Raw genomic sequence first — 26,937 nt, 5'->3', positions numbered from 1 at the left:
ACTCTCGCGCTTGAGTCCGAAGGAAGCTCACCGACGGCTTTTTCGCCGGTCAACGGTTACGAGGGCACTCGATTTTTGGATAATTGCAAAGTCGGCTGACGCGCATTATTGAAATCCGGAGTTTACGTAACACACCGCTCAATCGCTCGCGGCGCGTTCATTGCTCGCTATCTAGTTAGCGAATTATTTTCCCAGACGGGCGAAAAAAAGCAGACTTCCCGGAGCGTACGGCGCGGCAGAAAATGGCACGGAATGAAAAACAGTCGAATCAAAAACTGCAATCAACTGCGAGCTCAGCGGCGCGCGGAAAACAAATTCGTCGAAATCCAACTACTCTGAATATTTTATGCGACGGAATTTTATTCGGACACGGAATTAAAAGCGCGCGCCGGCGGGAGACTGAGCTAGCTTTCATTTTATACGTCGAACCGCTTGAAATATTCGACGGCGAATTTACCTCCGTGCGCTCAATTTCAAAAATAATTCCCGCCAAGATTTACGCGCGTGCGCGTGTACGTGTGCGAATGTATGCGGAATGTGAAGGATATCGTGTGCATTTTGCGCGAATCCTCTTTCCGAAAGTAACTCGTCTATCGAAAATAAGTAGATTAATACGTAAATCTGTCTCGACGGGAGAACGCGAATTCGGTGTCTTCGTATTTCGCGAATAATATTCCATGTCGCGCGATCTCTCCGTCTCTCTCTCTCTCTCTCTCTCTTTCTCCCCCTCTCCCTCTTCCCGTCCGATTCACCGTCGGCAGAAAAAAAAATCACAGAGCAGTTCGCGCGGCAAATGTTTGACTTCGCCGGAGGAGTTAATTACAGACCGAGTTATGGTTTAATTATCGCGGCGAACGGAGAAGAGGAGAAAAACGGCATGGGAGCCCGGTGCAATGACTCGCGAGAGCATTATAACTGTAACGCCGTCATTACTCCCCCCTCTCTCCCAGCCCCCCAACGTCGTACCCCGTACTCGGCATATCGCGATCGTCGTAATCCGAGCGTGGAAAAAGGACGACTCTCTATCTCGCGCAGGGATTTGAGATTCCACGTCTAGGTCGCGGCGCCTCCGAGCGACTCCACCGACTGCGCTGATCGATTCGGGCGCGTCTGGTAGCTCGTCAACACCCGGTATATAATATTCCCCGAGTCGCGGTGATGATAAAGCGGGCCCCCGATCGATCCCCGGCCAGCCGGCGGTTATCCTGCCGACGCGAAAAGGATGGGCGGTCGCGCATCGTCACCTGGCATCACCGCGTGCATAATGCGAGAGCGCGCGAGTGCGTGTGCAGCTGCGAGAGCGAATGCGTTTAACCCGGCCGACGACGTGCTCGTTAACGACGTAATGAGCCGTGATCGCGCGACGTCCCGCCGGGAAACGCGGGAGAGATCCGCGACGCGACGCGACGCGGCGCGGCGCTCGATGATTGTTATCCAGCGGAGGACACTCGTTGGTCGGCCGTGTGAGTCCCGAAGGGACTATAACGGAGTCTCGCTCCTCTGGTCCCGGGGACCAGTTTCCGACGCGTCGCGCCGTGTTCAATAACGCGGTAGTCGAGGTACCTCCGCGAAATTTCGCGGCGAGGTTCGCTCGATAGACGACGGATCGTCTTACGTCGCGGAGGTTGGAGATTTGCCATCGGCTCGGTGCGCGTGCAGGGGCGCGATCCGATTCTGCGCGGTGCGATAAAAAATTTATTTCCCGGCGGCGCGAACCTTGTGTCTTTCCGCGCAACGGCCTAAAAATTGCCCCGGCTTCGCCGGAGTGCGCCGCTCGTAAAATCACGCTCGCGCGGGAGGTTAAACGCACGCCGGCGGCAATTACTTTCGGCGCCACAGAGAGGAGGATATTTTACGAGGTCGGCGAACGTCGGTGGTGGCCGTCCAAGAGGCGAGGTGGGGCCGAGGAAGAGAATCGTTGGACTCGATAGAGGAGAGGCAGTGGCGTAGACGACGCTCGCTCGCGCGTTCTTCTCCTGCGAGATTCGTCGCTACGAGCGCGTCTCTTTCTTTAATCCTTTCAGCGATTTAGCTGCTGCTGTCATCTCTAAATGCGGTGCGTCGGTGTAAACGAGCGTCGCTCACTATTCTTGACTTGAATGTAAAACAAAAACGTTCCTCTCGCATTTTCCGCGCCTCCGATCCGCCTCCGAGCCAGAAAGAAAGAAAGAGAGAGAGAGAGAGAAAGAGAGAGGAGCGGCGATGGGATCGTCCTCCTGCTGTATTTACGGCTTTGATCCGGCTCGGTTCCGCCTATTTTTACCGTAAAGCAGTTGCATCTCCGCGGATGAGCGAGGGAGGAGGGAGAACCGCGAGACGCGGCCGGCGAGATTCTCATCGCCCTCCGCCCCCGTTTGCTTCCCTCTCTTTCTCTCTGCTTTTCGTTATCCCCGCGACTTACGAGCACGCTGCCGATAAATAATCGCCGTCGCGCTCTCGCCCGGGGCCGAACAATTATTTTCGTACGTCCGTTCGAAGGTCGATCGCCTTGAAACGCGAGCGCGCGTGAGCCGCGAGGCAACGAGCGCGATCGGCGGGCGAGAGCGCGCGCGCGCGCGAAGATAAATGGCGCGATCCGCGGCGGAATATTACAAACGGCAGATTCACGAGCGCAACGTTGCGCTCGACGACGTCGAGCCACTGGCGCATCGCGCCGAATCGGAGCGAGCTGCTTCTCGCGTTTCGTGTTCCTATCGTGCCGAGGTGTGCCTCGTCTCCCCGAGCCTCTAACGAGCTCTCGCCGAAGGAGAAGGATCGATCGCGCGAACGTTTCGCCGGACGAGCCAGGTCAGCAGACGCGAGACGAAATGGCGAGTATCGACGCGCGAGTGGCGCGCCTAGCGAGTGACATTTCCGAGTTCGTTAGCCTGCGCGCGCGCGCTAACGATCTATCGCTCGCCGCAGTCGTTGGCGTTGATATATCCGTCGGACTAAGACCCGGATGTACGGGAATAGCGCGAAATTCGGCGCGCGTCTGAGTGCGTGAGAGGGCCGACAAGAGCACGAATCACTCTTCAGGATGAGGCAGACAAACGGGCAAGCGGTAGAGAGAGAGAGAGAGAGAGAGAGAGAGAGAGAGAGAGAGAGACGGAAGAGCGCGCGCAGCAGACTTGGCGCTCGGCCAGGCAGAACGGAGCCAATCTCACTTTCGATTCCGTTGTACCACGCACGGCGAGATGGCCACCTGTGCAAATTGGACCGCGATCGTCGCTCCAATATCGTCGCGCCGGGACATTGATTTTCCGGTCAAGCGTGGGAATCCACAGACAGCGGTCTCGGCGGAGCCGCGCGGCCTCGCAGAGACTCGCCAGCTGCCGGCGCGGCGGACTCGTGTCGATCGACACGTGATCGCGAGAACGAGCAGTGCTCGTGTTGATTCAGGCGGAATCTCTTGAGAGAGAGAGAGAGAGAGAGAGAGAGAGAGAACGCGTGTGTGCGTCGTTGCGAGCGGACGCCAACTTTTCACCGATCATCGCCAGGTGTAATCGCGCCAGGCTGCTCTCCCCGCCGCGCCGCCGCTGCGCTCTCATAATGAGGCTTGACTCATAATCGAGAGATTTATCAAGCGCAATGCTTCATATCGCCCTTCTACTTCATCTCGACACATCCTCTCTCTCTCTCTCTCTCTCTCTCTGCCGCGTCATTGCTATCGTCGGAGGCCTGCTGCTGGAGAATGCGAACCCAACGAGCGCGATGCAGGTGAGAGCTGCGAGCAGTGTGAAAAATCGCGAGTCGCCGGGGCGGGAACCCCCGCTCTATTAGCGGTGCGCAGCTGTTCGAAAATAGACGGCGGTCTCTATTTTTAAAGATACGCGCGGCCGATGCGATGGACCAAAGGACGTGCTCGAAAGCACTCCTGGCTTGGCGTCGCTCCACGTCGCGTGGAGCTTTTTGGCGTCCTGTCAGGTGCGCGAGTTTTGCCGCCGCGAAACTGCGAGCGCGAAAGAAAGAGAGAAGGGGGGGGGGAGGGGGCGGTGAGCGATCGCCTTCCTCCTGCGAGAGACCTGCGAGTTAATCCCGAGAGACCTTGAGGATCAGCAGATCTCGCGCAAGATCTCGCTCGCGGTTTCAGAACGACGGCGGTACCTGTTCGTCGTCGTCGTCGTCATCAAGCACCACCTGCTTGCACGGCCGACGCGTCTGTCCGTCAGCTTGCACCTGCGTGTCCGCTCGCACGCACCCTTGTGCACGCGTGTGTGTGTGTGCGTGTGTGTGTGTGTGTCCGCTGGAATTCGCCGACGGACAGCTGCAACGGGAGACCAGCCTTCGGCGTGTTCGCCTTATTATGCAACCGTCAGGGAGAGGGGGGGAGGGGTAGACGAGCGCACGGTAGATGCCATTTAAATCGATCGATCGTTTCCGCGCGCGTCGCGCGAACTCTCGCTGTACGCAGCGGGGGGCTCGGAGCTAATTTCGCGGGAGGATTAACGATCAAAGCGTCGATTTTATCCGCTCTCGCTCGATCCTACGCGGAATTGGAAACGCTCGGGGGGTCACCAGCGCGCGCGCGCGACAGCGGAGAGGGGAAGGAATAATCGAATGGAACGTGGCTCGCGGGGAGTCACGGGCAATGTTTGTCCCGCGCGTACGTTCGAGGGATATGAAAAACGACCGCAGCGGCGAATTTTCATCCCCCGTCACGGTCAATCTTCCTTTGTACAACGCGACAGAACGCGCCGGATACGCGCGTTCCTGGCCGAGTGTTTTTCCTCCCCGCACGTAGAAAGCGAAGCGCGAGACGTCTTTCCCCCCCTCCCCCGGCTGGTCCTCTTCAATCGATCGATCCCACCTCGCGCGGAGACGGATCGTCGGCTCATTCGTCTCCCGAGTCGTAACGTCACTTAAATAAGAGAGGAGGATCAAGGCCGCGCGCGGCGAGGAAAAAGCCCGTCGGGAAACAGCCGAGCGTCTCATACCTTTTTGCCCGCCCGCCTATGCGCCTCGTTTTTCCACGTTTTCTTTCTTTCGACGAGCGCTTTATTACCGCGCCGGCGCGCCGGGAGATGTGATGTTTAATCCACGTACGAGCGTCTCCCGCTCTCGCGTCCCTGTCTGGAGGATTGAGAAATGTACACTAATGGAATATGTAGGGGGGAATGGCGATAACTCTCTCGGCTCTTTTCTTCGCGAGTGAGCGCGTTTTCCAGAAAATCATGGCGACGAAGAGAGGAAAAGAGAAAGATAGGAAGAGAGAGAGAGAGAGAGAGAATCCTTTCTGCCGCCCTAGACTACAATTTCCTTCAGCTCGATAGATAAAAAAAAAACACAGATATAAAGAGACGTCGGGAATAAATGAAAGGGATGTAAAAAATAGTAATAGTCACAATCGCAGCAGGAACGATTTTCGCCGCTGTGACGATAATTATCGCTAGAAAGAGGGAGAGAGGGAGAGAGGGAGAGAGAGAGAGAATCGCCAAATCGTAAAGCTCCCGAGGCGTTTCGGATTTACAGGCGAATGTAAATCGCCTGTGCGCGGACTCGTGGTCGCGCGGATAAGACGGAGCGCTCCACGCAGGAAAAAATGTGGAAGAAAGAGAAAAACTTGTGACGAGAGAGGGCGGCTTCCGCTTAGTCGCAATTAACGAATCTTTCCGGGTTAGTTCGAACCCGGACCCTTTGTGGAGATTTGACCACGGCGGGGAGGAAGAGAGGGGGGCAGAGAGAGAGAGAGAGAGAGAGAGAGAGAGAGAGAGAGAGAGAGAGAGAGAGAGAGAGAGAGAGAGAACAACAGGGGAAATTTAACGAGAAAAGTCATCGGAACTGTTCGCGCCGCCGTCGGGCACGCGCTGTCTTTGCAAGAGCCGGAGTTGCTAATGCGGAAACTTCCCTCAAAGTGCGCGGAAAGCGCGGCCGGAAAGAAAATAAACCGCGGTACGTGCGGCATTCCTCGAGGACGTTCTGCCATCGAGGGCGACGGGAGAAACGAGGATACGAAGAGGAGAAGACAAGGGGCGAAAGATGAAGGAGGAGAAGGAGGAGTGGGAGAACGTAGGGGAAATGTTTCGTAAGATCGCTAAGAAAGTTGGCGGCTCTTGCCGGCGTATCTCGAGGGAAAGAGAAACTAAAGGCAGAAGTTCGGGGCGAGAGGAATACAGCAGAGAGTGAGAGATCCGATCCAGGTGAACTTCTATATATCGGAAACCTCCCCGGCCTCACCCCCTGCCCTCGACGAAAGAGCGCCGTGTCTGAAAGATTGATACACCTCCGAGCTGCGACAGCGGAGAGGTCCCTCCGAGTCGTCAGGAGTCGACCCTTCGCACTTCGTGACACGAGGTGTCGCGTTGGCCTTCTCGCGATTGGTCGAACACTTCGCTTCGTACGACACGATAATGATGCAGTGAGATTAAACAATCGCGAGTGAAACGGCTGACCGAACGTGACTTCTCGTCGGATAAATCGTACGCGTATAAATGGCACCGAGTAGAAATCAGAGCCAGCGCGCGCGCGCGCGCGCGCTCTCTCGCAATTTTTCTCTCATTGGGGAAACCTCGGAATACCGACGGCGACGACTCAAATCAAGTGCCTCAAATTTCGGCGATGACGCTCATAGCGACGGATTAAAGCCGCGACACGCCAGTATCTTCGCGAGAGGTTATTACGGAACTGTCGCGAAGCTCGCGGAGAGTCTCCCGACGTCACGTCAACGTCATCAATATTCCCGAGACGAGGTGTCCTACGATGATGTACGATAAAACGTCCTTCTCTCGCCGGCGAGGCGGCAAAACGAGCAGATTACGAAACGAGGTATCTTTACGGTCGCGTCGAACGAGAGTCTCGCCTCGGAGGAGGGACCCCGACGCCGACGATCGCGCGGCAGATCGTAAAATTCGAAAACGGGAACTTTCTTGCGTTCCGTGAACGGCACGGCGGGACAAGCGGTGGGACAAAATGGCGCTGTAAATTCAACCCGACGATTTCGGCAAACTGTCCAAGTTTCTTCGCACACATCAGCGACTGTAATTAAAAAGTTCGCGCGCGCGCGCGCATACGACCTCTGCCCGAGCAGGCAGAGGAAAATATTTCGTTCCATCGGAAGCTTCCTCCGGAAGCTTAAACATCGAGGCGCGCGCACTCATCCGCCGCGTTTAGCCGTTGAAAGCGGTGAAGTCGGCTTTTCCTAGTCTTTTCCGCCGCGCGTTGCGGCAGCGCGCGATTCGCGCGAGTGTCTCTGGCGCGCTGAAAAGCAATGCGTGCAGCAGAATGCGATACCAGCGATAGAGGGAATTTCTGATAAATACGCGAGCGCGGCCGACGGCGGTAAAGAGGAAATCAAGCGCATGCAGAGAGAGAGAGAGAGAGAGAGAGAGAGAGAGAGAGAGAGAGAGGGGGAGAGGGAGAGAGCGAGGGAGAGGGAGAGAGCGCGAAGCGGAAAGTTTCGCAACAATAATTAATCCGAGTTTCTGCAACTAGAGGGCAAAACGAGCCGGTCGTGCTTAAACCGGAACGAACATACCTGCCTAATTACCCGGGGACCGCCGCCCACCTGTGCACAAACGAATTCGCGACGGTGCCGTGCGTTGGCCGCCACGTGGAAATGCCCTGAGCGCGCGAGCCCTCCGGGGTGCGCTGCCCGCAGAGATGGACCGATAGCGATGCCATTCCAGCGACGTTAACGCGGTCAGACGTTGGCTTTTCCCTCCGGCACGAGGGAACGCCCGGGAAATCGCCCGGGAATCGAAAGGGAGAAAGGGCGCTCCCGCTGCTTCCACCTCGAAATCCGAGGGATCTCCGAAATCTCCTCGTGTGATCGAACATCTCGGACTTGTCTCTCCGTTCTAATCCAACCGCGACAAGATTTCGTCGAAGCGCGTCTCATTACGACACCACCCGAGGCGAAATTTCGGCCCAATTCCCGACCTCCACCGTCTGCAGATTCCCGAGGAGCAATGGAGCTGTCCTCGACACGGAAAGCAAACTCCTGCAATGTTTTAAGAGGACACCTCTCTCGGCGATTCAAGCGAAATGCTTCAAAATATGAAGTCGAAATCAAATGGAATATCGAGATCGAAAGTGGGAGGCAGATTTCGGTCTGAATCAGCGCTACATCTGAGGAATAGGAGGAGCCTTCACGAGCACGAACACACTCTCGCCGATCCTCCCAGAAGAGGACCAACGCGCGTGGAAGACATCGCTTAGTCTCTCGCCGAAAATTGTCCTTTGACCCTTCGTCGGAGGTACGAAAACGAGAGGAACAGCCGGACCCCGGCACAGACCGGTCGCGTAAAGGAAGCTCGAGGCTGTGCGCGCGAGTTCTCGTTGTTGCCGGGGGGCGCGGCTCCGCCGCAATTCCGTGGCAATCGGAATCGTATTATCGAAAGCGTGACTGACGATATTATCGCAAGCACCGACGCGCTCACTCGCGATTATTTTCGCGCGCGCCGCTGATTTATTGGAACATCGCGGAAACTTGGGCGCGCGCGCACACGCGCCCAACGAGCTATCTCTTTGCGTGCGAATGCCGGAACGCATTACTCCGTCACAGTCGGCTGGTGCGCATTAAAAACAACGTCGTGCTGTGTGCCGGCACGCACGGACACGCACGGGCCGCGAATGAATAATGCCTCGTTAAAGCGGAGCGACGCGTTAAGCGCCGCGCGCGATCTCCCGACGTTCCCCGCGACTCTCCGTGCTCGCGCGCTCGCGAGCAGGGCCCGAGAAGAGGATCATTCGATTTCATTTGGCCCCGTGTACACACAATGAAAACGATCATCGGGGATATCGACGTGTGATATCGGGCGATACACGCGAGTCGCGCGCGTAATGCAATTACAGCCCGGTCGGGGCGGAATTGTTTCAACGAGCACGCGCGCGCGCGCGCGCGTCCGCTTGCCGGCGTGTGCGAGAGCGCGTGATGGCTCTTCGTTATATGGTTAATAAAACCTCACTCTGGTTAAAACTGCGCGCGATATCGCCCGACGAGAGTAAAAAAACTGACCGGCAGGGGAAAACGAGGGGGAGAAACATAATACAAGTTTCCGGCCGATCGATCAATTCATCTCGCCGGATATCGCGCGAGCAAAACATCGCGGATGATTCGAGAGGATCTCAAATTGAACGCGAAAACATTTTCACATGCGGGCGGACGGATCGCTTTCGCACGGAGCGGTGGATCAATAGCGCGCGCGCGCGCGATTTATACGAGCGCGGAATTCACGCGAATTCGACGGCGGGCCGGAAAACCGCGCGCGCGCGCGCGCCAACGGTATTTCGCCCGGCCGGCGGAAAACTTTAATTACCATTTACGATTTCAATTAAAGCGAACGACAATGGGCGCGCGGGCGTTGATTAAGGCCGATATTAAAAGCGGGTACACACGCCGGGACGCGCGAGCGTTCCAGTCGCGCGATTTCATATCAACGCCGCGCGCGCATAACGCGAATGCGCCGATATTACGCGCCGGCCGCTTTGACCCGTCAGGGAGCTCGACATTGTGATTTCGTGCGTTGTTCGAGCGCCCTACATGCAGGTTGCTGCCGGCCAAAGAGGGCGAGGACGAGAGAGAGAGAGAGGGGGGGCAGGGGAGGGGAGAGGGAGAGAAATACCTCGGCGAAGGATACACGGAAGGAATTTTTATCGCGTATCGGCGGCGGATTCTTCCCGGCCGTGATTCTTTTAATTTCCTGTATTATAACTGTATCCTGTGGTATAACATTATCCTGCATATATAAACGTTTCATACGGGACGATGGGCGAATGAAAACGCGAGTTTTCCCCGGTGGAATCTACTCCGACATTTCGTGAACATCGCCAGTTCGCTGCGGAACAGGCTGAAACTTTCAATTTCTGCGACCTCAGGTTGCTCCTCCGCAACTGAAGAAACGAATAAAGCAGAGAGAACAAATCGGATCACCGACTCGGGAGAGCCTCGACTCGCGGAAAGCGCGTCGACTTGCTCGACGGGAAAAATCCCGTCACACGACACTTCGAACATTCGTTGGAACAATCTACACCCCCCCCCCCCCCACCACTACAGTCTTGGACACATCCGCAGCGAAGCCGCGTCGACGAGAGTCGCGTCGATTCGTAAAAGCGGGGCGTGGATTCCGAGCTATTAAGGTTTACCGCTCGGAATGTGGGACCCAATAAAAGCCAACACACGCGCCGCTGAATTTCAATATAACAACGTGTGACCGACGTGTCGAAAGCGCACCCCGCGGCCCCTGGCGCGCCCCAACGACTGGCAATTAATTCCGAAACGCGACGCGGCGCGATTTATCCGGCGCGGCTCGCGATCGATGAGTCATCGCGGCGCGACGATTCATTCAAAAGTCGCACCTCGTCGCGTGCGGGGGCGTCCGCTCGCGGTCATTGTGCGGTCCGTACTCGCGCACCCATCCCTCTCTCTCTCTCTCTCTCTCTCTCTCTCTCTCTTCGTTGCGCAACAACGACTGCCGACGCGATACCGATCGCAAGACCGCGTGTTTCCTACGCTCGACTCGGACAGCACGGACGCGCGAAAGGACTGTAGCTAATTTCATCGACAGGATTGTGATACGTCGTAACAACTGTCGGGGCTTGATAACAACAATAATAGAGCGGTTTGTCGAGAGAGGATAATCACGGCGGCTGTGGGAAAACGGCAAACCACGGCGAGACGATAGCTCGCGGATTCCCTTGGAAGCATCACCCCGTCGATCGCCATCATCGACGACATCATCGGAAAGTCTACGTTGGAAGTTGGGCATTTTGCGAGGAAAGGACGAGGAAATGAAAAAGAGAAAGGACGAGAGAAAGAGGCACACGGGACGATATTCCGATCGAGCGAGTATCGTTAACGATCTCCTGTTGCGCCGGACGCGCGTCGGATTGACCGAGATTAGCCGGCGTCGGATGGCAAGCGGAAATTACTTTCGTAATTTAGTTACCGTCGGATTACAAATTACAGCTGCAAATTGCGTTTATAACTATAATTTGCGAGCCAATCAGTTACGAGTTACGACCGCCCGCGGGGTGCGCGTTGCGGAGTGTGTCGCGCGAGGGCGCCGCGTCGCGCCTCCAACGTCCCCCCCCCCTCACTCAGTCTCTCTCTCTCTCTCTCTCTCTCTCTCGCTCTCTCGCGTCGGAAGCGGAAGATATCGACTTTTCCGACGAATTGTTAGCGTCGTCGACACGCGCGACTGCCGGATTCCGAAGCCTCGAGAGTGACTCGAATAGCGAACTTGTGCGGCGGTAAAGTCGTCGCAAAGGACCACTGAGCCCGAAATTCCGATCCTACCTGCGACCTCAATACTCCATTTAACGCTAATTTTATACTCTCAAGCCTACATCAAGCAATTTCGCTTCTATTTAACCTACAACCGTGCCGAGAGCTGCTCTTGGGGACCTGCCTGAATGGCAAATTGTACGTTTTCCGCTACTTACCGGGCCGCTGAATACAGAACTTGGGTTTTTGCATAAATTCATGTGCTCCGTCGGTCCTCCAGAATTTATTAATGTTGGGCAGTTCGGCTCGAAAGTGCTGACAGAGAACGGGCGAAATTCCCCGATCAACTCGGCGTGTCCAAAGCGAGCGGAGGCTCCTCGTCAACTCGGCGAATTGAACCGTACGCGTGATATCGCGAGTTTCGATATTATACAGCCGCGAACTTTCCGCCTCGAGAGCTTTCTGCCGCTCGCCCGGCAAGGATAACGTCGCTCGCGCCACCGCGCCGCCGCCGGTTGCGTTTTACGAGCGGCGTTTCGCTTTACTGCCGCACCAACTACGGCCAGGAAGCGCGTTATCGCGTTGTGTATATACGCGCGTGTGTGTGTGTGTGTGTGTGTGTGCGTGCGTGTATGTGTGCGTGCGTGTATGTGTGAGTGCGCGCGCGAATTCGTGTCGTTTCGGAGCGACCCTCGCGGAAAAACATTTCCGCGTGGCGCCCCCCTCCCCCCACGCAGCCGCCCTAAAAGCGCGCTCGCCCTCTTGCTCGCTTTTCCGTACGCTCCTCGCACGCGCGAGGATATCGTCGTCCTGCCGCCTATAAATGACATATGTATATTCCGCGGCGAATTCTCAAAAATCCTTATCCTCCGACGTTGCGTCCTCCACGCCCGCCGCCGTGGCCCCTTTTTTATCGCGCTCGTAAAACCGTTAAAACTCTTATTCGCCGGCCGAATGCGGAATTAACGCGTCACTCGCGTCGGACGGGAAGCCGCGGGAAAAAGCGCGCGCGCGCGCGCGCGCGCACGCAAGCCGCTGCGCATTTTACAACGGTTATTCCGCGCGGAAATGGAATTACGGGGAGGGAGGGGCGGCGTAGAGCGGGGCAAAGCAGACATCGGAGCCGGTATCAATCGAATTTTAGCGCGACATCGGCGGAATAATACGGCAGCCGCGCGCGCGCGCGCGCGCACATTTGCAATCGACGCGACAGCGCGCGCCGGCGAAATTCGCGATTATTCCCTCTCGCGTCCGCGTACGTATCGAACGCGTATATTCTTTTTTCTCTTTCGCGCGCACGTGTACGCGCGTGTGTGTTTTGGCAGCATCTACGCAGGCCAGAATGCGCGCGCGAATTGACCCGGCGGAGCCGTGCCGGACTCTCGATGCGCATAATGTTAAATGCATATATCACGCCGCGCGACAGACGCGCGCCGCCCACGTGCTGTCCGACCGATGCTTTAATCCCGTGCCGTTCGCGGCACGCCCGCACCCTCGCGCACGTGCGCACGTCTCCTTTTGGCCGGACAGCGCGAGAGAGAGAGCGAGAGAGAGAGAGAGAGAGAGAGAGAGAGAGAGAGAGAGAGAGAGAGAGAGAGCATGTGCGTTACACGCACTCTCCAGTGCTTTCAAAATGGCTCTGTCTTTCTTTCTGCTGTCTCTGTCTCTCTCGTATTCGCGGCGAAATTAATTCTTCGCGCTGATCCGGCGATGGTCGGACGCTTTTCCCGCCGAGAGGAAATAGGACGAGCGCATGATGAGGCGGCGAGCGAAGGTGGGTGAGAGGGAAGGGCGATAAGGCGCGCGTGTGTTTCATATCGCGTTGCAAAAGTCGCGATAAATTCGGCAACGACGGCTGCGCGACGTGAATTTTACTCTTTTCTCTTGCTCGGCAAGCATCGGCAAGTCAAGGGCTCGCGGGGAATTACGAGTTTCAGCGAAAGACGGAGAAGTAGGTAACGAAACTTCACTCGGCGGATATAATACGCGGCGAACTTCGTTAACATCCCGTTCCCGTCGCCGAATTTCGCCGGTAGAGTCGCGAGGAAGATGACGTTTCAGTCGGGATTTCGTAGACGAGGAGATCGTCCTGGCGTTCAGTTTCCTCGAAGTATGACAGGACTTTGGAGCGTGCTGCACCTATACACGCGCTCGCCGACGGCTGGAACTTTTACTCGCGATCTCCTCGCCATTCACCCCCGGCGAATCCCGTCTTGTGCGAGAAGTCTTCCGCGCAGGAGTGGACTTCTTCCCGCCCCGCGTTTATTTATTCGCGAGAAATTTTCGTCGCTTTGTTCCACGAGCGTAGACTGTCTTTACTTTCTTCAACTCTTGCCATGTGTAAGCCCCCCCCCCACCGCCCCTCGCTCGCTCGCGAGTTCGATGATTATGGCTCGATGAAGGCGAGACGACGCGGTAAGAATATCGAAAGGAGGAAGAGGAGGAGGAGGAAGAAAATCAAAGCGGCGGCAAGATAGGAGAAAAAGAGCAAGGAAGAAACGAAAAAGACTACCGGCGACGTACTTAGCGGAGAGACGGAGAAGCGCTTCAAAATTTCAAATTTACTTACTTTCGTTACGTTCACACAAACGAGAACTCCTCCGAGTGTTTTTACTACAAAGTTCGAGAAGCTTAAAAACTTTATTAATTGGCGTCGCTCTCGAAACGTTTCGCAGCCACTCCGCTCGCCCCCTCTGCCTCCTCCTCCTCCTCCTCCCGTTTCCGCCTCATTCGCCTCGTGAAAAAGACGATTGTCGTATCTATTCACTCCTCGCACTTCCCCGTTTTTCCCAATCGCGCGTCTCCGCACTTCACATTTCACTTCAAATTCTCTCAACTGCTACTCTCTCGCTGTGCTTCGAATCTCCCGCGCCCAAAAGGAGGAATTACGTCACTTCGCGAGGAATCTCTGCCTTAACCGTCTCTCCCTACTAAAGTTTGATTAAGTTCCTCCTGATGCGAGAGAAAAGAAAAGGAGGACGGGGGAAGATGGGGGGGGGGGGGGCGGAAAAAGAAGAGAAAAATCCACGAACCGCCAGCGCCGGTCGCCGACGCGACGGGAGTTCCAGCCGGGACTGGTCGATCTCGCCAACTCGCGTAACCGGTAACTAGTACCAATCTTCTCTCCGCACAATCCCCTTTACCGTCGTGTGGCCGACTTCCCTCGCCGCGCCTTGGGATTTAATACCACGTGTGTGCGCGCGCGCGCGCGCGCACTTGCTTCTATTAGTTACCGGTTTATTGCTCCTTCGTTCCACTTAAAGCGAGCGCGCGTCCGTCGCTCGGTACCTTTACAAATCGCTCTTTACGACGCCTCAGCCGCGCGAGCGAGCACAGCAGAGACGACGCGGCGGCGTCTCGTCGAGCCGAAGCATGCGCGCGCCGCCTGTCTGCGGATGCAATAACGAAAAAAACTGTCCCGCAAATCGAGCTTTCGTACATCCATTCCGTTCGTTCGTTCGACAGATTGCGCGCTCCCGCAACGGCACGCGTTTCGTCCGCCGAAACGCGCATTTCGCCGATGGAGAATCGATCGGCCGTCGCGATCGCGTTTTAATCGCTCGCACGTCGCTCGCTCGACCGGAAGTCCACTCCAAGACTTATGGCAGCATCCGTCCAAGCTCGACGGCGGCAGCTCCGAAACACAAGCGCGCGCGCGCGCGCGAGAGAGAAAGAGAGAGAGAGAGAGAGAGAGAGAGAGAGAGAGAGAGAGAGAGAGAGAGAGACGCCGCGTTCGCGGCGGCGTGATTATCGGTATCAGGTGCATCGGGCATTATGCGCATCCACGTATAATTAGCATAGAAACTCGCGTTTGCGGTGCATTCGTGCGTGAAGCCGCCCGCACGCCGGGCGGCGGAGAGGCGGAGCGAGCGAGCGATACGGACGTTTCGTGCATTGGGAAGCAGCGATTTCGGTTACATCGACCCGGAGGAATCGACGACAGACAGCGCGGTGATGAATTATTCTCGCAGGAACGTGGAATTGATTGCTTACAATGCCGCCCTACGTGCGTGATGCGATTCCGCGAATTCGTCGATACACGTAAACGATATATCGCCTAATACCGCGAGCAATTCCGACAATGCTGAAATATAAACGCGCGCGCACATATCCGGCTTGTTTATTCAGTTATCGCTCATCGGATAATACGCAGCTCTTATAATTTCATGTATGTCCATTTATTTACGGAGGCGAGCGTGTATTTGCGCGTGCGCGTGCGCGTGCCTGGGTATTACACAACAAAGCCGCGCGCGCGGCTGACTATTTAATCCCCGCCGCTGAATACTTCAACGGGCGAGTCTCGCATGAATATTTCGCCATGACGAGGTCCACGCGACAATTCCAACGGAAAGGAACGTTTAATCCCCCAATGTTAAGCGATTCCGTCGTGCAATTTGGCCGCGGCCCCGATTCCACGGCGGCGGGCGGGCGGGGGGGGAGGGGGGAGGGGGGCGGAAGCGGGAGGGAGAGGAATTGCCTCTAAATCTCGCGCGCTCGAGACGCAACGAGACTCCTCTGCTTCGCGCGAGGCGTCCCTCTCTCGGTCTCTCGGGTCACTCTCGAGAGGGCGTTCTCGCAAAGTTTCCCCGGGGCAAGACAAAATCCAGCTTTAATCATATCTTTTTAGGGTCGATAAAATTTAATTTACAGCCCGGCCCGCATGATGCGAGGACGCGAGTGCGCGCCGCGCCTCGTTCAAACTTCCGAGGTGCCTTCCCGCATTTTGCCGCGTCGTAAAGTTGCGCCGGGATAAACACTCTTTAAAAGCGCTCGCGCGCGGGGAAACAATGACTCTCGGCATTAAACTGTCTTCGCGACGTCGGATGCAAAGGCTGAATATTAAACGCGCATTGTTCGCCGCTGCAGCTCGCCGAATTCAGAGACCCACCTCCTCATCCTCCTCCGGCCGCCGTCGCCGTCGCCGTCGCCGTCGCCGTCGCCGCCGACGTCCTCGCCGAGGTGTCTCAGCGCGAACACCTCGCGGTGTAACGCGAGCCGGAATGAGTCAGGCTCTCTCGGTTGATCGATCGAGACGGAACAAATATCGAGAGCGGAAAGGGCCGCAGGAGGAGACGAGGCGATGAAGGACGCGCGCAGGACGAGGAGAAGTTGAGGAGGCGGAAGAGGCGGCGGCGGCGGCGGCGGCGGCGGCAGCAGCGGCGGCGGTAGCGGCGGAGGAGGAGAAGGACGAGGGAAATGAAGAAGAACGCCGCAAAGGTACGGGGGAGTAATTTCCTGAGAAGCGAAGCCAACGAGGTCTCGCGTAATTGGTTCGAGGGGGTCGTGTTTATATACGCGGTCCTGAAGCCACGTCGTCTCTCGCCCTCTCCCGCTCTCCGCCGAAACGAGATACTATAAAAGAGAGAGAGAGAGAGAGAGAGAGAGAGAGAGAGAGAGAGAGAGAGAGAGACGAAGCGAAAAGCACGTTTCGCCAAATGCGCGCGGAATTTCCATGTAAATGCTGCGCGCGCGACGTAACGCTTTCACTGCTTTGCCTTACCTCGGGAACGATGACAATACATTCCCCCCCCCGCCCCGCCCGCTCGCGTGTTCTCTCCACGCTCCCCTCTCACTCTCTCTTTGCATCTGAACCCCGCACCCCACTCCGCGCCACGTTAATGAATTATTCATATTCTATTCGGATGCGTTGTTAAACTCGCGAGTTAACAACGTCCTCCGCGGCATTTAACGAGCCGATAATTTCGATATTACAAGTCGCCGCGTTCGATACGCGGACATTAATTGAATCTCGTGTGAATCGCAAAACTGTGCTTGCGCGTTTGCATCGCGTCATTTCGGCCCGCGCGCGCGCGCGCCGGAGCAAACACGAGAAGACGATATGTTTCGCTGGAATATGTTTCGGTGGAAGTCAAGGAGAACTCACGAGAAACAAACGATGAGCGGTGCCGGTCTACGACACGGAGGGCGTGAGCGCGCGCGAGTCGAAATTTTTCAGCGCTCGCTTCCACCATCTCGAGCATTACGTGCACCCATGCAATCTTCCAGATATAGGCATCGGCGATAAAGGGCGTCCCCCCTCCCGTTTCCCATCCAACCCACCCGCCGTCTCTCCGTCTCACACCGCTTTTTTTCTTTTCCCCGGCGTAATTACCGTGAAACGTCAGCGCTCTCCCCCGTCCCTCCGCCCTTGTGCGGTGCAGCGCGCCTCGGGGTTATATTTTCAGCAATGTGTCACCCGATACGCGTTTACGCGCGGCAGTCGTTTATTTTTGCGACGTGTATAGCCCTTTTGAAAAAAAGAAGGAAAAAATATTAAAAAAAAAAAAAAGCCGACCGCGCGGGAGCGAGAGGAGCCAGGCGGGAAGGACCCAGAATGTGAGGGGAATTATACCGAGGACCGCGCGAGCAAATGAGAGAGAGAGAGAGAGAGAGAGAGAGAGAGACTGAGAGAAAAACAGAGAGAAAGAGTGCCACTTCAAAGAACTGCGGAGACTCGTTATTTTATTACCACGAGTGAGCCTCCACGTGCCTCCGGTTTGGCACTCGCGGAAAGAAAGATCGGCTTTGAATCTCTCCGCTCGCCCCGGCCCGAGCGTGTCTGTTCGCGTAGCTGTTCCTCGAACGATCGCATAAATCGACGTTCTAGCCTTCTCTGAGTAAGGGAGAAAGAGAGAGAGAGAGAGAGAGAGAGAGAGAGAGAGAGAGAGAGAGAGAGAGAGAGAGATGATTCTTGATTTCTCCCTGTGCAAAGCAAGTGCAAAATGATCCATTGTAAAATGACCGACGAATCGGTGTTATTCCGAGCGCAGGATAAAATATCGTGAGAGCTCCTTCGACAGAGAAGGAGCATGATTCAACGATGAGATACGCAGACACTTGCCCAGGATAAGACGCGCGCGTGGATTAAAATCAACGAGCGAGAGGAACGTGGTGAGAACCGCCAACGAGGCTGAGACTGTCGTGAAGCGCGTGGAACGGTTGTGCGATGGCTGTTGTACGTCGAATTATATACAGTCTGCGAAGACCTTCGGCGGAATTAAATGGCCAGTTAAATACACACGATAATGCAATCGATGAACCTGAATAATGCGCGGCCGGTGAAACGAGCGTCGCAACAAGCGCTCGGCCGAGATGGCAAGAGATAATTTTGTTTTGCCGGCAGACAGCGTCGGATGGGAGGGAGGAATGGGGGGGGGGGAGGAGTTATATCCGAGAGCTTATCTTTGAATTCTTCATCAGCGACCGAGATTTGGTTGCGACGCGAAACGCGAAATAGCGATTCTCGCAATTAAAGCGCGATTAAGCGCGAGCGAGAACTCGCTAACGAGTTCAATTCGCAGCTATTCGAAGGACTCGACGGCGTAGCTTCCCGCAATTTCGGATAATAAAGAGACAGCCGCGACTCCAGGAATATATTCATCGCGACAATGGCGGCTCTGATTTTATTTGGTGCCAGAAACCGTCGTGTTATTTCGAAATCGCGAAAGCTCGCCGCGCTGATCGCCGCAAAAAGACAGATGAAGTTTTTGAATTATTCACGAGCCGTCCCCGAATGGGATATTTTCGCGGCGCAAATTTCATCGACGACAATCTGTTATCCTTCAATTTGGGCGGAAAGTGTGGCGTTAACGGAAAAGCCGATAGCAACGCTCCGTCTCGCGATCGATCCCGCGCGGGGGGGGATTCTCCGCACTGCGGTTTCATTCGTTCGCCCTTCGTCGGATCGAGTGATTGCGCGCGGCCATCACGTGATCGCGACTGATCACGCCGCGAGAGAGACGCGTGTCCACACCGCATTGATATTAAATCCCATCGTGTCGATGCGAGAGTCGAAATTTCAATTCCGCATTGATCCTGCAAATGTCGTCCGCCGACTCGTCGGCTTGCTTCGGAGAATTCACTAACGAATGGAGAATCTCGAGAGATGCGCAACAAGCTATTGTTTCATCTTGTTCACCTAACAAACGGCCATTGTTTAACTGATCGCCATATTCGCCACGGTGACATTTCCACGAGTTTACAAATAATTCGCTGTTTAACGCTGACGCGGCGCTATTAATGTCGGCCTCAAAGCAGATGCCAATTTCAGCCCGGCAGAAGAGATCTCTTTATTTCTTCCAGCTATCGTTTCAACATACCTGGAGGTATATACCGCCGTCCGCGTCCCGGCGTCCTCCGTCCTGGATCCTGACTACTTCGTGGTCTCTCAGGCACTCTACCGACTCCACTCACTAGCACTGACACTCGCGTAGACACGATTCGATCGCGGCCAAACGCGTGTTAATTAACGCGCGGTGCCGACGAGAGCCGGCGGAAATACTTTACTCGCGCGATGGGAATTGCTAACAACTCACCGACACAGAGATACGCCGCGTCGCGCGCGCGCGACACGCAATGACACGGACACGGACGACTGGTACACAATGAGCTCGGGCATCAAAACAATCGTCACCTTCAAAGTCGACCCCCCTCCGGTCGCCGAGCGTCGCCGAGCCCGCCAGTCAATGACGCGTACGTACACGGTGGCCGAGAAATCGCGGCCGTCGAGATACTCCGGCGGCAGAGATGATGATCAAAGAGTCGAGAAGCGATAGATCATCAGGAAGCGGCTTACGCACGCGCGACACGGAACCGGAAAGTGACGGACAAAGCGCTGTCATTACTTCACACCACGTTTGCACATCGATCCCCACTTTTCTGTAGCGTCCTTGAGCGCCTGGCCACGACGCGGTCGACGGTTGCCTCCAGGACGGATCTCACAGGACGCACGATGTAGCGGCAACGCGGCAACTCCTTCACTTCTGAATCTCTCTTGAATTGCGAAATTTTCTCAATTTCGAAATGTCTAACATCGATGTAAAGTGAAAGAAAGAATAGAAAAAGAAAAAGAAAATTTCGTCGTTTTATTCACCTACCTATCTCTCGGTTAGTCTTTATTAATCTTTATTAATTAATTAGCTTTTATTAATTTATTTAGTGTCCGCTTATTGCGGAATATTCCATCTGTAGGAAGTTGCGTAATTAATCTATTGCTGACTGAAATTAAGAATTAAAAGAAAGGAAAATTAATTAGAATCCACAAGTTTCTCTTTGTAAGTCTCAACACGAAGACTTGATGTTCGCTGTCGAGAGATGATTGAATACCGAATAGTGTTTAATAAAGTGCTCTAAGTCTTAACAAAGTGGCGGTAAACAGTCATTCGTAGTACATCGAAAGACAATAGTCTCTGTACAATACCTCGAGATTCTCCGTTGGTCCTCCGCGAGTTGGACGGACCTTGAGATATTAAAGTGGAACCGAAATTCCGATTTGGGTTCGTCAAGATCCAATCGTATCGCCATTGCGATACTATCGATACCGTTTGTCGCCGTCGTCGTCGTCGCCCGAGTATCGCGAGTGTGCTTAATCGCGCGAAATACAAGCTCGAATTAGCTTGGAATCAAGCGGCCATCAAGCCGAGAGAAGAGGTTCAGCTTTCTCTCACGGTCTGTCGGAGGGACGCAAAGCAGGAAGAAACGGAGAACGACCGCGCGACGCTCGTGACGAGAGAGCTCGAGTAACCCAGAGAACGAGAGAAAGGAAGATAAATAGACGGGAAGGAGGCCGCGAGTCGCGGTGAGGCCTGAAGAAGGAGCCGAGGAACGAACGGTCTCGCGAGGATTAGAGCGAATTCACCGCGGACAAAGATCGCGGACAATTCTCCCCGGCCCGTTCATCGCGTTACGGCCGTTTCGCGCGCGATTCACGGCAGAAACTCGCGCTGGAATTCTATCGTTGACGTCGCGATTCGACCCACGCGAAAGGAACTCGCTTTGTTCGACGGCGAAGAGAAAAGCGCGCTAACGAGCAAAACTTTGCGAGCAAAAAAAAAAAAGAGAGCGGCGATTATCCGAACTCCGTGACTCGGATACGCAGAGTACGTCGACCTCTTCCGCGCGCACCTGACGCGCAATCAATGGAACATATTTGGATCTCGCGCGGGCGCGTGTTAGCCCCCCTCTCACCCTCCCTGTGGAAGAAATTCCGATATTATAGGACGCATGAGGTTCCCTTCGCGTAAATTACAGATCGCGTAAAACGGGCCTCAGCGAGCCCCGGCGGCCTGGGAGGTTACCGGCCTCTCTTCTTCCATCGGAATCACCGGAACCCTCCCCCCTCCCCTCTCCCCACCTGAGTCAGCCGTTTTCTCGGGCCCTTTTCGCCCTGCCGTCCCTGTCTCGCGCTCCCGATACGACTCCTTTCTTCTCTCCTATCTTCTCGCCTGTCGAATAGCTCGGCGGCGGCGGCGGCGGCGGCGGCGGCGGCGGCGGCGGCGGCGGCGGCGGCGGCGGCGGCGGCGGTCCAGGCGGTGCCGGTAACGTGTCTTTTGTCCGCGAGACCGGTTCCTGCCGGTTCCTCGAACCATTTATTTCCCTCGCCCCGGCTATACGCGACTACACTCCTTCGCCTCCACCTCCCTCAGCCGTAACCCGCGCCCCTCCCATCCACTCGCCTCGCCGCGCTTCGCTCCTCTTTCCTTCCCACCCTCCTCTCGCTCCCAGCACCTCCTCTCGTCCATCTCGCCGTTTCTACCCTCGATCGTGTTACACCTTTTTCCGGACACGTATCGTACACGGCTCTCGCACTCGAAATAACGTCCCGGCTCCTGCCAGTCAGCCAGCCAGCCAGCCAGCCTGCCGGCTCCATGAATGGAACGCGGCCGACATCGCTCGGAGGCGCGCGCGCGCGCGCGCGCGCGAGAGAGAGAGAGAGAGAGAGAGAGATAGAGAGAGAGAGACGAGGTGTCACTGAGCCCGGCTCTCGTCTGACCTTCGCGCCCCGGTCGATTCGGCGCACCTATCGATGCCGACGAGGAGGTCGGTGAGGTCGACCACGACGACGACGACCCCGCTTGACCTCGCTTCATCGACCACGACGGAGACCTGGACGACACTGGGTCGACCGAGCTATGCGGTAGCTCGCGCGACTATCGAGCTCTTCCGCCTCGGCGTTTGCGCGCGCGACTGTGCCGAAGGAGAAGTTATAGTTATTGGCCCGATAACTCGCGGTTTATCGGCGCCGTCGTGCTTTGTACGTGCCGGCTGTGGGCAACTTTGGACGACGCCGCTAGCGCGCGCGCCAGCGACGAAATTAATGTCGTTCCAGAAGCGTACAATACCGACGCGTGCGCGCGACGGGAAGACGTGAGACCTGTCGCGAGATCCGCCGCGAGATATCGCGGAGATGAACGAGGTGGGAATTCGACGAACCCGGCGCACGGGGTCTCTGTCTGGGGGTTATCGCCGTCGATCGCGGCTCTTCAATGTTTCCGATTCAACGGCTGACGTGAAATCCCCAGCCGGGACGAAGCGAATAAATGAATGAAGCGAATAATCAATCCTATCGTTCGTCTCGCGCGCTGAATTCTGCTCTCGACGTTTCATTCGGAGTACACACAGCCAGATATCGCGCTTTCTTACATTGTTCTTCCGTCTCCGCGTCTCTGGAAAACAGCACGACGGGAAGCAGCTGAGGAAGCGCCACGGCTTCGCGCGTGAGACATCCAAAGTCCACGAATCGGGGTAAGGTAGACGTCTAGCCAGCGCTTACCTTGGCTGGATCGATACCGGTTTTCGCGCGATCCCGTGCCGCGAAGCCGTGATATTTACGGGCGCTCGCAACGCCCGACACGGCCGACACGACCCGCGATATCACGTGGCTTTTATCGCGCTTTTATTATGATACCCGAGACGTCCCGGGGATCGGGTTGTTAAATCGGAACCCTTTCGCCCGTCTTGTTGCGCGGGGGCGAGATTGGCGGGATCGATCGGCGAAACGATTTCCCTCCCTCTCTCCCTCTCCCTCCCTCTCTCTCTCTCTCTCTCTCTCTCTCTCTCTTTCTCGGGTGACGCGACATGAGCAAGAATGGCACCATTGGGTAACGACCGTATAGAGCTGGCTGTCGCAGCCGAGCGCCGGATAAGCTTTTATTATTCGATAACGATTAACGGCCAGTCAGCGATCGCGAGTGAAAAAGAAGAGAGAGAGAGAGAGAGAGAGAGAGAGAGAGAGAGAGAGAGAGAGAGAGAGAGAGAGAGAGCATTATCGCGCACGTACACGCACGACGACACGACCGCCGTTCAAGTTCGCCGCTCGATGAAGTCGGCGAAACTCTGTTACGGGCGCTCTGTTACTCTACGCGCGAGAGCTGCTCCGAAAGTTCGTCGCCTTCGGAACACGATTAAAACTGTATTCATCGACGCGCGAGTACCGCGCGCTACACTGCTGCTACTATTATCGCTGTTACCGCCGCCCCCGAAGCGAAATTACCGAGGCAGACATTCCGCGAACCTGCTAATGAATTTCGACCAGCCGAGCTTCTCCTGCTTCGCAGGGAGGGAGAAGCAGAGAAGGAGAAGGGGAAGGAGAGAGAGGGCGGGATGGAGGAAGAGAGACAGAGAGAGAGAGAGAGAGAGAGAGAGAGAGAGAGAGAGAGAAATTCGCTCCATTTATGCTCCTACTAAATCTCAATTTCAAATGGCACGCCACTCGCGATTATCGTCTTTAGTCGTTCCGCGGCGGCGAGGGGAGTCGCTCCCTCGCATTCGCAATTGACTGCCGTTCGCGAAGAACTCGAGGAAGAACGGCCAGGTGGGGAGGCAGAAACTTTTGGGAATCCAATTTCGGGATGTCTCGAGCGGTACGTTCGTTCGCTCGTTCGCGCTATTCAGGAATTCGCGAGAATTCACCGACACGCTTCTCCGTCGGCAACGTCATCGCGCGCGCGCATATCAAGGCCCCGGGGGAGGACTCGGCCACACTGAAAGTCACTCACCTTTCTCGAGCTGCTGCGCTATCGGGCTCTGCACCCTCGGAGTTGTCTGCAACTGCGTCGCGTTGCCCGGCCGTCTTCGTGGCCTCCTTCCGGGTCGGGGCTGCGCAACAAACGAGGTACATTGGTTATTTCCATGTAAGAAGTGCAACCGGCAGGAAGAGACCGCAAGCACGAGTGCTCCGGCTTCTGAGTGCGCGATCTCACGAGCGACGTGTCCGAGTTGAGAAGGAGACAGAGAGAGAGAGAGAGAGACAGAGAGAGAGAGAGAGAGAGAGGCTTGTTTGACGTCGCGACGACGCCGGTGGACACGCTCGTTCCAAGCGTGTCGAACGTGCGGCCTGAATAGAAGCCATTCGGCGCGTCTTTCCTCGGCTCTCGGCTCAAGCATGTCTATGACGTCACGCGCGAGTTTCGCCATTGCGAGATCGCGCGCAGTCAACCGCGACTTTATGGAGCCTGGATTGCTCCGGAGCGATAATAGACCCCCGGGCTCTATCTCGCTCTCGCATCGTCATCAGTCGTCGTCTACGTCGTCGTCGTCGTCGTCGTCGTCGCCGTCGTCGTCTTTCGCTACCGCCCGTCCTCTGGCTTGCACGTAGTACATATCCGCAGTCAGATAATCGCAACGTCAGTCTCGGCTCTTTGTTGCCGCTCGTAAAGCGAGCGAGCACGAGCGAGGAACAGCGCGCGCTAGGAACGACAGAACTGCGAGAGACGAGAGCCGCTGGTGAGAGAAGGCGGGCGGGCCCGTGTTACCGTCTTTGTTTAACTGCCGCATTTATTACGCGCGCGGTGATAGACGCGCGAGCGCGCGTTCTTCGAGATAAACGCGGCCGTTTCGCCCGCACGCGGCGTGTCCCCGAACGCGGCGACCTAAATTTCAACGACAGCTTGCGCGACGAATCTGCGGGACCGGGCTCGCTCCCCCCCGGGGAAATTCCCGGCGTCCGAGTTACGTAAAAACCGGAATTCCGCAAAGAGACGAGAGCCGGCCCGTCATCGAAACTCCGTCGAGCGCAGGAAAAAAAGAGACGGAAGAAGAGGGGGCGGGATAGACCGCGAGATACACGCGGCGCGATGTAATATCGCGACGGCGAGGGAAGCGCAACGGGAGGGAACAGAGGGAGGAGCGGAGGGGGGAGGGCAGGGGCCAGGCGGGAGCGGAATAGGTGCAGGCAAAATTACAAGAATCCAGAGTGCCGGGGATATTTCAGGCATCTCTTAATAAAATCCTAGACCGTCGCGGAGGAAAAAGGCGAGTTTAAGTCTTGAGAGCCTCGGCAAATTGCTGAGATTTTTTACACCTCGAGCTTCCGCTCCCGGAATATCACGAGCCGCATGGCGTGCAATTTTCCTTCGCATACCGACGACGCGTCGCGACGCTAGCGGCGGCGAGGCGTTTCGCGCGTCGTAGCGAGCACGTGCGCGACAAAGCGAGACGAGTCCCCCACGCGTAGGGACGCAACGATAAGTCGATAATATCGAAGTATCGATACATCGAGAGACAAATATCGAATATTTTTTTGTCTCCGATCGAAAATCGACGTATCGATGTGAATTTTATTGATTTTCGTATTTTTCAGTTACAGCTCTACTCTCGGGGGCAGCTATTACGGTTCTACCGACCGAGATGAAAATGACAAAAGTGAGTGAATTCACTAGAATATATATTAGAATATATATTAGTAATTGCTCGATGTCTAGTAAATTCGCTCACTTTTATCATTTCCATCTGAATCCGTTGAACCGTAATAGATCTCCCCCCTCCCTGCTCCATGTGTACGTGGTGATCTCCGGCAAATGACCGCGGTTCATTATATATTTTCTAATGAGAATACGACAATGAATTATATGAAGATCAAAATTTTTTAAAGATCTTTTCAAATTTTTCGTGCACACCGTCGATGCATATTTTTGTTTGTATAAATATCGATATTTTTCAAAATTATCCATATTATCGTTATCGATGGTTCTGAATGACGATAATACCGTTATCGATATTTCGATTGATGAGTCGTTGCATCCTACCCACGCGGCAGTCTGTCGCGCACTTTTTGGCAAACAAGAGCGTCGCCGCCGCCCGGCCGGCCGGCTAAATCGTCAAAGCCGCCGCGCGACCACGCGAGAACGCGGCTACGAGAATCTCTCCGGTTTACACACACGTCGGCGACGGAAAAATGCATCCGGCGTACCTCCCGCGACGCGTTCGCTCTCCCCCCCCCTCCGCCCCGCGTGTCTTCGACAGGCGGCGAGAGCCTGCGAGACGCGCCGCGCGTCCGGGCGGAAACACATCCACCCCACCCACTCATCCCCAGCCCGCTCTCTCTCCTACCACACGTGTGTGTTTTATTGCAAATTGAGGTTAAAGTCTCTGGCACGGAGCCAGGCATTTCACCTAGGTCGTCGCATTCCGGCGGATACACACGGACACGCGAGGAGCACTCGCTTGTGCGCGCGCGCGCGCGCGCCAGACCGGCCCGATCGGCCGCACACAAAGAGCCTGGGCGGCCGGGAGCTTTCTTATGCGCCCACGGGACGAGTCCTCTGAGGAGGAGGTCGCGCGCTGCGTTTCCCCTGCGTCATCCCCCGAGAATTTTAATCCGACGCTGGCGATCGCGCTGAACCTGGGCTGCGACCGTTGCGACGGGGACTCGTCAAAATTAGCGAGGGATCCTCGGGCGTCCTTCTGTGTGCGCTCGTCGCGCTGAGGAAGATCGTAAGATGGACGACGCTCGCCCATCCGAGGATTGTTTTCTCTCGTCAGCCATCACTCGCGCGTGACAATGCTCGCCTCCTCACAGCACGGCCACGTCGGAATCGGCGCGCGTGGATTTCACGTGATTGTACGCGTCTCGAATGTTTTTTGACCCTTCTCTCTCTCTCTCTCTCTCTCTGCGCGACTGTTTGCAATCGATCGTAACTCCACCCCCCCGGGGGATGGAAGCACTCTAACGACGTTGTCTCCGCGCTCGAATGATTTCGCGCGGCGCACGCGCGCGCCGACACTCTGTGTCTTCC

At 56.0% G+C, this 26,937-nt stretch overlaps 1 protein-coding gene across 6 annotated transcripts in view; it reads right to left on the bottom strand.

Moving 5' to 3' along the window:
* Positions 1–26,937, bottom strand: part of Kdm3 (Lysine demethylase 3) — a 311,563-nt gene that overhangs the window by 187,517 nt on the left and 97,109 nt on the right. For all 6 annotated transcript variants that reach the window (XM_025305753.1, XM_025305748.1, XM_025305751.1 and 3 more), the window contains exon 7: positions 23,920–24,019. In XM_025305753.1, coding sequence (XP_025161538.1) covers positions 23,920–24,019 — 100 coding nt within the window. The remainder of the gene's footprint in view (positions 1–23,919; positions 24,020–26,937) is intronic.

Source organism: Harpegnathos saltator, unplaced genomic scaffold, assembly GCF_003227715.2.
Source record: "Harpegnathos saltator strain DR-91 unplaced genomic scaffold, Hsal_v8.6 scaffold71, whole genome shotgun sequence".
Taxonomy (NCBI): Eukaryota; Metazoa; Arthropoda; class Insecta; order Hymenoptera; family Formicidae; genus Harpegnathos; species Harpegnathos saltator.
This window is presented reverse-complemented; position numbering and strand designations above follow the sequence as displayed.